The following is a 13,219-nucleotide window of genomic DNA, read 5'->3' as shown; positions in this document are numbered from 1 at the left end:
TTTTGAGAGAGAGACAGAGTGTGAGCAGGGGAGGAGCAGAGAGAGAGGGAGACACACACCCGAAGCAGGTTCCAGGTCCTGAGCGGTCAGCACAGAGCCCAACGTGGGGCTCGAACTCACAAACCGTGAGATCCTGACCTGAACCAAAGTCAGACGCTCAACCGACTGCGCCACCCAGGCGCCCGTTTTTCTTTTTAAACCAGTGAAAGGGGTATTCCAATTCCTTTGACATCATTCAATAAAACTGCAGTGATTTAATAAAAGCAGGTAAAGTGTTTATTATTTATGCCAAGTACTATAATAAAGCCATTATTGTTGTACCCTATTATATTTTTACTCCAATGGGGTTTTGTGTTTTGATTTTTAGAAAACATTTATGGTTGGCATTAATTTTGAAGCAACTATCCTTTAAGGGTGACGTTTATCACCAAAAAGGCTACGTTGTAGTGTATTCTGTTTGCCAACGGCTCACCTCTGGCATTGTGAGTCACTTTACCTGTGCTACTTACTCTGAACACTCTTACAGAAATCAGGCATGAAAATCCACATGTACTTCACAAAATACCGGTGATGCACATTTTGAAACAGGACAGAGTGATGATGAAACCTTCATAAACCGAGAACAACGAAATCTGGGTGCTAAGAATGGAAAATGTATAGTGGCAGCAGACCTCCTTTCATTCTACTAGGACATTCTTAGCAGAACTGTAATATTTTACAATTGTTCCAAAATTCATGCTTCTATGTTGTTATACAACGATCAAATGCCAACTGATTTCTATTTTCCTAAAGGTTGTTTGCGATTCTCACACACCATTGGCAACTAATGGGATCAAATCCACAAGTGTGTTAATAATATTCAAGGTATAAATTCTGGGGGGTAAATGGAGACTTCCTTCTCTTCAATCTACAAATCTTAGTTGGCTGGCTTTTTCAACTGAAAAGGACACTGATTTGCTTTCTGACAACTGACAGAAAATGAGAATTTTGACAAGTATAATTACAATGAACAAATGAGTTTTTACTGTAAAACTCTCATAAAGATCTACAGAAAACATGGTAAAGACACAGTGAATAACTAAGTAATCCTTTGAGCCATTGAAATGGTCCAGTACGATGGTGTAGATCTCTTCCTAGATTAGGACCCGTACACCTAATCACCAGCACACTCTCATGTAGATGTCAGAGTGCTTCAACAATGTGAGGAAAAGCACACACCAAAAAATGCTTTCAAGTATGATTTGAAGAATATCTAATACAATTCAAAAGCACAAAACAGCCATTATTTATTCAGGTTTTGAAATTCAACTTCAAATTTCATCTGTTGTTTCCTATTCCAATTTATCCTTCTAAATGAAGGGTCAGCAAATTTTCCTGTAAGGAATAATCAGAAATATTTTAGGCTTTGTTGGCCTTATGTCATAACTACTCAGCTCCGCCACTCTATTACAAAAGCAGACCTAGACAATCTGTAAACAAACAATGGCTATTCCAGTAAAACTTTATTTACAAGAACAGGCAGTAGGCCTTAGTTTGCCAACTTGTGTTCTAGATGATCTGCAGGCTTTGAAGAAACTAAAAAAGGTAATTATATGTTCAAAAAATCAGGGGAGGGGCGCCTGGGTGGCGCAGTCAGTTAAGCGTCCGACTTCAGCCAGGTCACGATCTCGCGGTCCTTGAGTTCGAGCCCCGCGTCGGGCTCTGGGCTGATGGCTCAGAGCCTGGAGCCTGCTTCCGATTCTGTGTCTCCCTCTCTCTCTGCCCCTCCCCCATTCATGCTCTGTCTCTCTCTGTCCCAAAAATAAATAAACGTTGAAAAAAAAAAATTAAAAAAAAAAAAAAATCAGGGGAAAGTGTTTTCCTTTTATATCTCCAATATTTACAAAATATGCAAATGCTGTTCTCCCTAAGTTGAACATTAAAACAATAAATTAGCCATGTTTAATACCTGAAATTTTTTAAACTAAAAAGATCAACAATACTCAAATGTAGATACAAGCCTTTGGTATAACAGCCTGCTGTATCTTAACAATGGGAAGAAAAAGCAAAGAATATTGAGATCCATTTAGAAATCAGGATTTTAAGGGGCGCCTGGGTGGCGCAGTCGGTTAAGCGTCCGACTTCAGCCAGGTCACGATCTCGCGGTCCGTGAGTTCGAGCCCCGCATCGGGCTCTGGGCTGATGGCTCAGAGCCTGGAGCCTGTTTCCGATTCTGTGTCTCCCTCTCTCTGCCCCTCCCCCGTTCATGCTCTGTCTCTCTCTGTTCCAAAAATAAATAAACGTTGAAAAAAAAAAAACAAAAAAAATCAGGATTTTAAATTACAAAAATATAAATACTTCTATTTTGAGAAAAACAAAAGCACAGAGGTAACATTTCAGAAAGCACACCTAAGAAAATACAAGATCACAGCCATGATAAAGGTGTATGATTTACCATTCTTTTACTTGATAAATACTGTGCTAATAAAGCAGTAAACGTAGTTGGTTTTAAAGTAATGACTTTATTAATAAATATACATCCATATGATGATGTAGATACGAATCATGAACACTACTCCATTCCCATACACATAATTGCACACGAGTAGCTCAAGTTCATGGACATAAAAACATACACAGTATCTATTCAGACTTTTTACAGCAGAGGACAACGTGCTTATATCAGTTAATTGGTAATTATTTTCTCTGTAATTATATGTGGAAAAAGGAAACTGTGAAACTTAAAGAATCAAAGTGGTCTGATTACTATAAATCACACACTTGATTTACTATAGCATTAAATTTTCCCAAAATTAAATACAATGTATGTGAGAGCACAGATTTATCTATTTGGGGGGAGGAGGAGGGAAAAGCAAAGGAAAGATTTAGATACATCCTAGAGTTCAGAGCATATAGTTAAGCTATAATAAAAACAAAAATATAATAGCATCAAAATATTTTATGTCCAAGGAAAAAAATGTTTTGAACAACTGTTGTGAATGTTTATATTATAAAGGGACCATAAAATTTTACTGCATATAGAGACAATGACTGACAGAGCAGCAGTTATTGTCAACATCCCCTGAATTCTTCTTTTAAAGCTTCTTAGAATAGAAAGTTTTTTTGTTTTTTTTTTCTTTAGCTCATACACTGGTTTTTCTTACACTGGCTGGATCACCTTTAACCTAATAAAGGATCCAGATAACTGTTTTTTCCTCCTTAACTCAAAGAAACTCTATTACTTCAAGAAACTATTACATGTAAATTCACACAAACATCAGTTTGGAATGAGTATTACTTTTATTACTTTAACAGAGATTTCCTTAAAAAGTAAATAAAAAATATCAAGAATATTTTAGTCTAAATGAACACTGATTTAAAAAATGTCCCCAAATATTAAAAACTAATCAGATGCTTATTTTCTTCCAATACATTGTGCCAGTATTTTTAAAATATCCAGTGCAAAACTCCAAAGATAGTATCAAAATCATCCCATACTAAAGATCAGTTATGCAAGGTTTATCTGTGAAAAAAATGAAAACTTCATCTGTATTAGCTGCTTATTTGTTAATATGATAATAAATAAGGCATGTTAAAATATTTTTCAAAGAAAAAAGGAAAGCAAACTTACTTGAATAGCAGATCATTTTCTGATCAACAGTTTTAATATAGAATAGTGAAACCTATTTTGTGAAGAGAGAATTATACAATATAAAATTAGCAATTTACCTTTCAAGAAACAATCACACAGTTGGAAGAAAAGGCCAGTTTTCCCCAACTGATTATATTAAAGTATAGGCAATTGTTTAACATGCTATTTCAGTGTTTATCATGACGAGACAGTGTTACAAAAGATGCACGATGTAGTCTTTATAGAGAAGTAAAAATATTGTGTATTTTAAGACTTCATTCATGTTATCACTCTATGTCCATTCTCTTCAGCATGGTACCAATAAACTGTTCACAAGGAGAAAAGGAAGTGTAATCAGGAGATGCTCACCACCATACAGCTCTAATACTCCAGGTAAACGGTTACCTGAACAGAAAAATCCAGCATCCTAAACAATGTTAACCATTCACAACTGTAGCCATTCGCCTCTTTTTTTCCTGGGACATAACTCCTGATATTAATAAACACTGTTATGAACAGAATTCCTTTAGTTGTTTTCACCATTTCATTAACATGTATACAAAATTCATTATACAATAATACACCTGCTTTATCTTCTGACACACAGCACAGCACCACTGAGTAGATGTGCTGGAGAATGGGGCAAAAGGCAGGGGAATCAACGAAGCAAAGGGCAGAGAGAAAGGGAAGGGTATGTACAACAAATCAGGGATAAAAATAAACTGAAAGGGAAATGTCAAATGGACACAGTATAAAACAACATGTAACCAAATCCTTGATAGTGATATATAGGTAGAACATTTAAACAACTGTTTTCAGGAACTCAAAAGAGGATTTCTAAGCAGCCAACTGCTGAACATCATCTTGAGAAAGAGCTAAATGACAGATACATATCACAAAAGTGGATAGATGAACACAGGAATAAAGATGTAAGCATTTGTGTGTGTCAGAAGGTATACTGTTCTGAGTAAATTATTAAAAAGTTTTCTATTTTAAGCTTCTGTAAGGAGAAACTCTTGTAGCAATTTAGCTGCCAGAATGTTAGAACTGATTATATAGTCATCCACTATTGTTCTCTAGGGTTTGTGCAAAGCTAAAATTGATGAGGTCACTGTCTTAGATGCCAGTGCACACAAAGTCCCCACATACAATGCAACACCTCTTACTGTAAAGAGCAGCATAAGTCCAGCTCATTGTGTCAGGCATCACTGGAACACCTGAAGGCTTGCTGCTTTTTTCCTGATAAAAAAGGTATGAAACATGACATCCATTTGCAATCAGAGTTTGCATTAACTGAGAGCAAGCCCAAACAACACAAGATGTGCCCTTTTAAAGTTGTCATTATTTTAAAAGTTTTTGGGTCCTGCAAATCTACATTATAATCTCAAAGGCATTTAAAATCACAAATACATACATTGTAACTTTAAAGTTCATTGGATTTTTTTTTCCAAATCTGAAGTTTATAATAGTTTATTTTATTTAGAACAAACTCAGAATAAATAAAATGTATATTAACAAAGAATGTTACTTTCAGCAAGGGGAGAGGAGAGATTTTCTTCTATCCCTACCATACACACCTACCCAGTATTTTTTTCTTTTCTATCTTGTTCTAAAGCAAACATTGTTGGAAAAAATTTTCTTTTGGATGAAGTGGTCTTACCGAAGCCACTGTTAAGATTTTTAATTAAACTAACCAACATATTTTTACACGTTTCGTGCATAGATGGATTCCGACAGATTTCTTAATATTTGGGTTCTGACAGTCAGAAAACTGCATTTTGTTTTTACCAGTTTTAGACTCTACCTTCAATTTGTGTCCTTTGGTAGATAGAAACCTGAAACCACAGTAAGTGCTAATGCAATGGGACAATTTCTTGGTAAAAAAAAAAACAAAACTACAAAACATTTTGAATAAATGAACAACATTAATAAATGTTTTAAGTATAATGCTTTAAAACTAAATATAATAATGAAAGGCAAAATGTAGTGACTACGGCTACATGCACACCTTAAGAATGATTCTTTCTCTATTATATTAAATATGCTATTCTCAGAATGCATTATATTTCACCAGAAATGTAATGTGCAGTTTTTATTAAAAAGTTTAATTTTTCGGTAAATATGAATTGTTTGTAGTGTTTGGTATATATACTCTTAGGCAATTAAAAAATACACAACATATCACTGCTGGAAGGCAAACACTAAAGAGTTCTTTTAGGAATAATGGTTAAATCAATCAATACCATGTAAATCAATAAAACAAAATAAATAAGTTTCTGCTGTTTAAACCTAGAACATTAAAGTAAGATTTTTAAAACATCTGAAGTCTGTGTAAATGCCAAAGCATACAAATATCTGTGTCCTGTCTCATGAAAAGAAATGTTACAAAAACTCACAGCCATTACCTCAAGTAATCCTGAATCATTAGTTTGCTTTGTTCCATCAGTTAAAAATACCTTAGATATTATTTTTAATATATTGTAGGCTTACTTCACGAACTAATATGAAAAATTGTTTTAGTTGTTTAGCACATAAAACATCGATGCAGAATGGCCTAAAAGTAGTAATGACGTATGAGACACAACCATAACCATAACTCTAAAGGAAAAGCAAAAATGACAGTTAAGTATTACACTTGAACCTATATACAAACACAACGCCACTGCTCATGCCCTGAGGGCATCTGTGAGCAACTGGCAGTTTCTGAGCAAAAGCAGGAAAACAAATCAAATGGGAAAACAAATTGGGAAAGCCCAGGCTACAAAATCATGTATGTCAAAATAAAACCAAGAAGCTTTGGGATTATTCACAACCTTCCTTCTAAACCTGGCCCTCCTTTCCTCCTTCATTCACTCGTTGGGTGGCTTGACTTCACTGCTAGTTTCCTCTACCCCATGAACTGCTCTGCCGTGCATCATAGGGTAAGGAAAAGCTGCTGTGCCACAGCCATAACCAAGATCGGCAAGACGGGATAGAGCTTTAATGCTACCTGGAGGTCTCCCTGGGCTGACTTTGTATCCTGCAGCTTTAGTTGTACCCAAAGGTCTGCCTGGACTTGTCTTAAATCCAGCTGCTTTGGTGGTTCCCAGGGGTCTGCCTGTGCTGGTACGGTATCCTGCGGATTTGGTGGTTCCTGAAGGTCTGCCACGTTTACCGGATCGGTTGAGATTTTTCTTTTTCTTTAGTTCATCTTTTATCTCTAGACTTCTGCCACTTGTAGTCTGCAAGTGTGTTTCATTTAATGGGTCTTGCCTCTGACAAGCCATTGGCTTGTGGCTGACTGTGTGGCTATATTTGCTTTGCTGGGAGGAATATATGTCAAACTGATCGGCAGCTCTCATGGCATCTTCACTGAGGCAGGAAGGCTTGCCAGGCCCACAGAAAGCCGGATTACTGCTGGCAACAGGATGCATCATTTTCTAGCAAAAACAAGACAAATATGCATAAATACACATATATAAATATATACCTATATGACAGCATTCAGTGGTATTGAAAATAGTCTGTCTTCCAAGAGCTATGCAGGCTCCCTAAAATTAGGCTGACAGGCAGGACTCCAGACCACTTATAAACAAACACACATCAGCAGATTCAAAGATAAACTTGTTTTCCTCAATTTAATCAAGGGTATGGAGATATGTCATATAAGGTAACTGAACTCTAATACTCAACTCAAATATAATACATTAGTAGCCATATGTTTCTCTGGTTAGGAAATGGAAAAATGGCAAGCAAAGAATAAATGTGTTATATTTTATTGGCTTTTTGCTTCTAGATTATGAAACCCTAAAAGGATAACAACAAACACAAGAACTTTTATTAACATGATTCTTTTTCTCATTTGCCTAACATTTTTAGAATGTCTCTTATTGGCCTTTTATTTCTCACATATACACTTCTGATCTGGCTACAATTTCCACAAGACACTTCCTCATTATAATTTATTACTGATATATAATCCTGAGTGTGTGCTACACTTTACAAAACACAGAAATGTGTCAAGCAAAGAAAAGAATCTCTCGAGGTACTGACTCCCTTTAAACTAATCTATCCTCCCACCCCCAAAAAACCAACCAACCAAAAAAACTAATCTATCCAAACAGGAGGCAGTACCAATATAAAAGGTGAATAAAGGTTTCCATTAGCTAAACTCAGTCAACATTTATACAACTGGGACTTATACTACAAAAATATGGGTAACAATCATAATAAAATACTTCCTATTTTGAAGGTATAGTTATCAAGACCAAAAGTTCAAAGTGTAAACACTGCTTTCTCTCTGATCATAAATATGCATGGGTCTTCTTCCCTTACAAGAGCCCTGTGACCAATTAACAGTCTAATCTCTGTTTTGTCTTGAGGACATCCCTGCGATTTTTTTCTCTTTAAAAAGGATAGATTATAACCACCACTGTAACAAACCAGCCCTTAACAGCCATATCATTTAGACACACAGAAAATGAGTTTATAGAGACTAAAGTATTATATTTCAATAAGGTAAGAAAATAAATCTATGGGTTCCATTCAGATTTAGAAAAAGAATCACAGGTGTATAGTAAGGTCTAGCCCCCAAGTTGTTAGATGTTAGCCTGTACCATACATGTAAAAGCGGACCAAAAGTTCAGTTATGAAGGCAGAAAGAAATGGGAATCAAGTCACAGAAGTGAATTCTGTTATATTACAAAATATCTGCTGAAAGTCAACAGATAACAGAGCTACTGGGCAGCTGGCTTAAAGCCTTAACTAGAAAGAAAGAGTGTCTACAGTGACAAGCTAGTTTTTTATGACAGAAGCCTTACGGACTTGAGATCATAAATCAAGATTGAGTTAAACACAAATATAAGAAGAAACAATTCTTCACTCAATCCCAAGGATATAATCAAAAAGAGGTTATTAATTATCACCTCACCAGCTCAAATTCTAAGTTCAGGTCAGAAATAAAGGGAGATCATCAAGATGTGTTCCAAATGTAGTAATATTAGGTGAAAGTTAACAGTTTCTGAACATTTTCTAGGTGGCAGGTGGTAAGTATGGCACTTGGCACATCATCTGATTTAATCCTCACCACAACTCTGAGGAACATACTATTATTAGTTCTATTTTACAGAAAATGAGAAATTTTTAGCTACTTGCCAAGGTCACACATTAGGAAATGGTAAAGTCAAACAGGAATTCAGATAATCTGACATGAGAACCAACAATTTCAGCATAATATACAACTATATCCAGGTATCTCAGTAACAGCACTATCATTTGGGTCAGATAATTCTTGCGGGGGAGAAGGGTGTCCTGTGTATTTTAAGATACTTATTAGCAGCATCCCTGGTCTCTACCCACTAGATGTCAGTAACTATACCCTCTTCTTCCTAACAATTTGACAATCCAAAGTTTCTCCATACCGTGCCAATATTCTCTGGGGGGGGGGGGCAAAACCCACCCCCTACCATGAGCATCACCCAGCTATATTAAAATGAAAACAGAAGACCCATTTTACAATATTCCTGTTTAAGTTCTTATTCACCTCTTTAGCTTATACCTCTGCAAAAATCCACAAAATCTTTCTGTTAAGAACATTTACAAAGTCAAACATTTGTTTTCCAAATTGAAAAAAAGCTAATGCTGGCAGATGTGAAGGGACTAACCCCATTCCTTTCCCCTTCAAGTTATAAACTAATTGAGAAATATAAACAGGAATTAGATAGGAATCGAAGTACTAGTTTACTGCCAATAAAGTTGGACTAGAGACCACAGGCAAATACAAAGAGAAACACAGACCTCTCAGCAGAAGATTTTAAGAGGAAAAGTGACCCCCTTTTCAATTTTATTATCCAGAAATCACCCTGCTGGAAAGAAAGCCCTAGTAAAAAGAGGTAGAAAGGTATAAGTTCTCTTACACAAGTAGCACTGCCAGTAAAGGAAGAAAATGTTTTCTTTCCTACAGTCCATTCCAATGCTTTACAGTTCATACCTTTTAAGTTCCTAATCATTAATTTACCAAAACCTTTCCTCTGGATCTTACTTCCCTTAACTTTACCTTTTCTTAATGTATCAGAACAGTCGCTATATATTAACATTCAGGATATAGAGTCTCAGTTTACATTACATTAGGCTTTCAACGGCAAGATGCTACCATCTATCTTCTACTCAGATATCAATCAACATGGAAGCAAAATACACTATTTAAAAAGTAGACCTGTAGGGGCTCCTGGGTGGCTCAGTCAGTTGCGCATCCGACTGTGGCTCAGGTCATGATCTCACGATTCGTAGGTTCCAGCCCAGAGTCAGGCTCTGTGCTGACAGCTCAGAGCCTGAAGCCTACTTCACATTTTGTGTCTTCCTCTCTCTCAGCCCCTCGCACACTCCAACAGTCAGTCTCTCTCTCTCTCTCTCTGTCTCTCAAAGTAAACATTAGAAAAAATTTTTTTAAATAATGTGGTCGTCTGGATGGCTCAGTCCATGAAGCATCTGACTCTTGATTTAGGCTCGGGTTGTGATCTCACAGTTTGTGGGATCCAGCCCTACACCGGACTCCACACTGTCAGTGTGCCAGCCTGCTTGGGATTCTGTCTCTCTGCCCTGACCGTGCGTGCACACTCTCTCTCAAAATAAGTAAATAAAGTTAAAAAAATAAAGCAACCTTCTACAATTCCTTTAATCTTCTTGGGGAATTTAGGCATTTGTACTTCTGACACAGCTCACATTTACTGAGAGCCAACTCAATGCAAAACACTATTCTAAGTGCTAGGATACAAACAGGAGTGAAGCTGTTTATCCCAATGGAAAGACAATGAGACACTGACTTAAGTAACATTTTTTTTCATGTTTGTTTATTTATTTATTTATTTATTTATTTATTTTATTTTTTTTAGTTTATTTCTGAGACAGAGAGAGAGCATGAACAGGGGAGGGTCAGAGAGAGGGAGACACAGAATCTGAAACAGGCTCCAGGCTCTGAGCCATCAGCACAGAGCCCGACGCGGGGCTCGAACTCACAGACCGCGAGATCATGACCTAAGCCGAAGTCGGCCGCCCAACCGACTGAGCCACCCAGGCGCCCCTTTGTTTATTTATTTTTAAGAGAGAGAGAGAGAGAGAGAGAGAGAGAGAGAGAGAGAGAGAGAGATGTGTGCGCACGAGCAGGGGAGGGGCAAAGAGAGAGGGAGACATAGAATCTGAAGCAGGCTCCAAGCTCTGAGCTGTCAGCACAGAGCTGGATAGGGGGCCCAAACTCACCAACCTCAGATACCATGACCTGAGCCAAAGTCGGATGCTTAACTTACTGAGCCACCGAGGCTCCCCTTAAAGAACATTTCTAAAGGCAAGTCTTCTATATGTTCTTGCCATTCCTGCTACTGTCAAGCAATCAGTACAGTATTCTGCTTAATCAATAACTGATTAGGAAGTTGGACAAGAAATTTACTATGACAGTTACTGATGTAAATAGTTAAAAAGGAAAAAGTTAAAATCAATCCTTTCTACTTTTGATTTCAGCCTTTTAAGATGGGAATCAACAGCATTAGATCTTTGTGTGCATAATCATCTACACACATACACACAAAGAACATACATGTTTTTATGCAGTATTTACGTATACAGGCGTTAATTAATCCTACACTTAATAATGTCTCCTACTTTGACTTCAGGACTTGTCACCATATTGTTCTTTCTTGTAAGGTTCTTCCCATACTATGGTACAGAGTTCAATGGAAGTATGCAGGGCATATTTCTTAAAAAGAGCCAGAATGAATACATTTCTAGAAAGTTCAATACAAAGTTTGGACTGAACGAAAGCCAAGAATAACAGAATGGAATGAGTAGACTATCAAAGGTTAACTGCCTTTTAAAATGGTTCACTGAATATATGGGAGTCAACTAAGAGCTTCTATATATTTTAACTGTACCTAAATTAGAATTTTTAAAGCACACGCTAAAACTTGCTATCTTTAAGTTGTTTTATCATGTTTAAACCCGAAAGTCCTTGGGTGAGCAGTTCTTTATGAAAGAATTCCTTTCCCTTCTCTTGAATGTGGCAGTCATTACTGCCAACATAAAGAACTCTAACTATTTTTAGTAGCTTCACAAAGCTTTAGTGAAGCTTTCTAAACATGGAGAAAAATCTTCCTTTCAAGAAATCCAAGTTCTGCTCTCTTCCAAAGATCAAACATCACATAATTCTCAGAGATCTCTTTCACGTCATTGGGGTTGTAACAATTATATAGAATCATATATGTTTTTATAATTATAAATTGAAGTCCATTTGTGACCCGCGTCACTCAGAATGTCTATTCAGCTAAAACCAAAACAAATGCCAAAGCCATGCATCCTGTCCCACCACGGAAAGTTTTGTTATTAGGACAGATCATAAATAACAGCATTCTTTGTCTTCTTTCTACCCCTTAGTTGTGCCCCACGGCGCAGTTTCCCCGGTGTCAGAATCCTTATCTGACTTGGAAGTGTTTAGAAATGTATTAGCAGTTGTGCTCAAAAGCGATTATTAATGCATTAGCAAGAACAACTTTGCAAGACACATGTTCACACTAGAGAAAGAGTCCTGAACACTCCAATAATCAAAATTCATAGCCCGCTCTCCGTGCACTTGGGAGTTCCGCAAGCTGAAGTCCACAGGCCACTGCATCTAGATGTCTCCATCTCGAAGCCGGCCGACTTCAATTTAAAGGGGCTCAGGAAGGACCGCTAATTCCGACCTCTCAAAGAAAAGAAAAGGTGACCCCTCCCCCCTGCCGCAGGAGGCATTTCCCCCAATAATGGCTCCACGCCGAGGGACGAACAGACTACGTCCGGGGCCCCTCCTCTCGCTTCGGGCTAGGCCAGAGCCCCTCCTCAGACGTGGGTCGGAGACCTCTTCGCACCAGCTGGCGAGGCCCCTGTTCTGGCCGCCTCCTTGCCGTCTACACGAGCTCCCGCCGCCCAGACTCTGCTCCGAGCCAGACTGACAAACCCCGCGCGCCCACCTACCTCAGTCGCTGGTAGCCCGGCCCCTCAGCGCGCCCAGGGGTTGCCCATCAGCTGGGAACCTCACGTCCGCGCCGCTCCCTTCCTAGCCCGCCGCCTCTGCACTACGCGAAAAGCCCAAGTAAGAGGGGCAGGCAGCTAGGGCGGTGGCGGCGAAGTGGACACTGGCTTCCAGCTCCCGCCGCAGCCACCACTCCGGATCCTGCCCCAAACGCAGGAGGAAGAGGCCGCCACAGCCCAGTACTGCGAAGGGAGGCGTGCGCGAGCTCGCAAGAATCGCGCACGCACACGCACACGCACACGCACACGCACACGCACATCGCGAGACCCAGTCTCCCGCCGACAACCAGCACGCAGGCTCGGGGAGGGTAGCCGGCAGAGCCAGGCTGCGCTTGCGCGCCGTGGGGCCGAACAGGAGGCGGTGCTTAGGAGCGCGCAGGTCTGGCTGTGGTTCAGGCCCAGAGCTGTAGATGAGCTGGAGACCCACCGGAAGGGATGCAGCTTCCTTACAGGATTTTCATAGCGATTCCAAGTAGATGTTGGAACTACTACTTGACCCCATTTCTCAGATTAAAGGACTACTAAGTGATGGAGTCATGATTTGAACCCTGCTGCCTTGTTCCAAAAAGCGTGCCT

The 13,219-nt window shown here is 38.8% G+C and overlaps 1 protein-coding gene across 3 annotated transcripts; it reads right to left on the bottom strand.

Annotated features, from left to right (window-relative positions):
* Positions 1 to 1,261: 1,261 nt before the first annotated feature.
* On the bottom strand, positions 1,262 to 12,948 carry CA1H5orf24 (chromosome A1 C5orf24 homolog). Of its 3 annotated transcripts, none has more exons than XR_006715097.1 (3): positions 12,587 to 12,948; positions 3,611 to 7,029; positions 1,262 to 1,374 (listed from the first exon to the last, which is right to left on the bottom strand). XR_006715097.1 is itself a non-coding variant. In XM_045489341.1 (3 exons), exons 2-3 carry the CDS (start codon positions 7,024 to 7,026, stop codon positions 4,809 to 4,811), a joined length of 468 nt encoding a protein of 155 aa, XP_045345297.1. In that variant the 5' UTR covers positions 7,027 to 7,029; positions 12,587 to 12,862; the 3' UTR covers positions 2,482 to 4,808. The 3 variants fall into 3 exon arrangements, 2 of the variants coding, with proteins under 2 accessions (XP_045345297.1, XP_045345283.1); XM_045489341.1 differs by lacking the exon at positions 1,262 to 1,374 and having other exon boundaries at positions 2,482 to 4,849; positions 6,600 to 7,029; positions 12,587 to 12,862; XM_045489327.1 differs by lacking the exon at positions 1,262 to 1,374 and having other exon boundaries at positions 2,482 to 7,029.
* Positions 12,949 to 13,219: the final 271 nt, after the last annotated feature.

The sequence above is a fragment of the Leopardus geoffroyi genome, chromosome A1 (assembly GCF_018350155.1).
Source record: "Leopardus geoffroyi isolate Oge1 chromosome A1, O.geoffroyi_Oge1_pat1.0, whole genome shotgun sequence".
In the NCBI taxonomy this organism is placed as follows: Eukaryota; Metazoa; Chordata; class Mammalia; order Carnivora; family Felidae; genus Leopardus; species Leopardus geoffroyi.
Note: the sequence above shows the minus strand (reverse complement) of the source record. Positions and strands in the feature narration are given on the sequence as shown.

Bases quoted from the DNA above. Each gene is read 5' to 3' on its own strand.
- CA1H5orf24 (XM_045489327.1), bottom strand. From the start codon at position 7,026: ATGATGCATCCTGTTGCCAGCAGTAATCCGGCTTTCTGTGGGCCTGGC.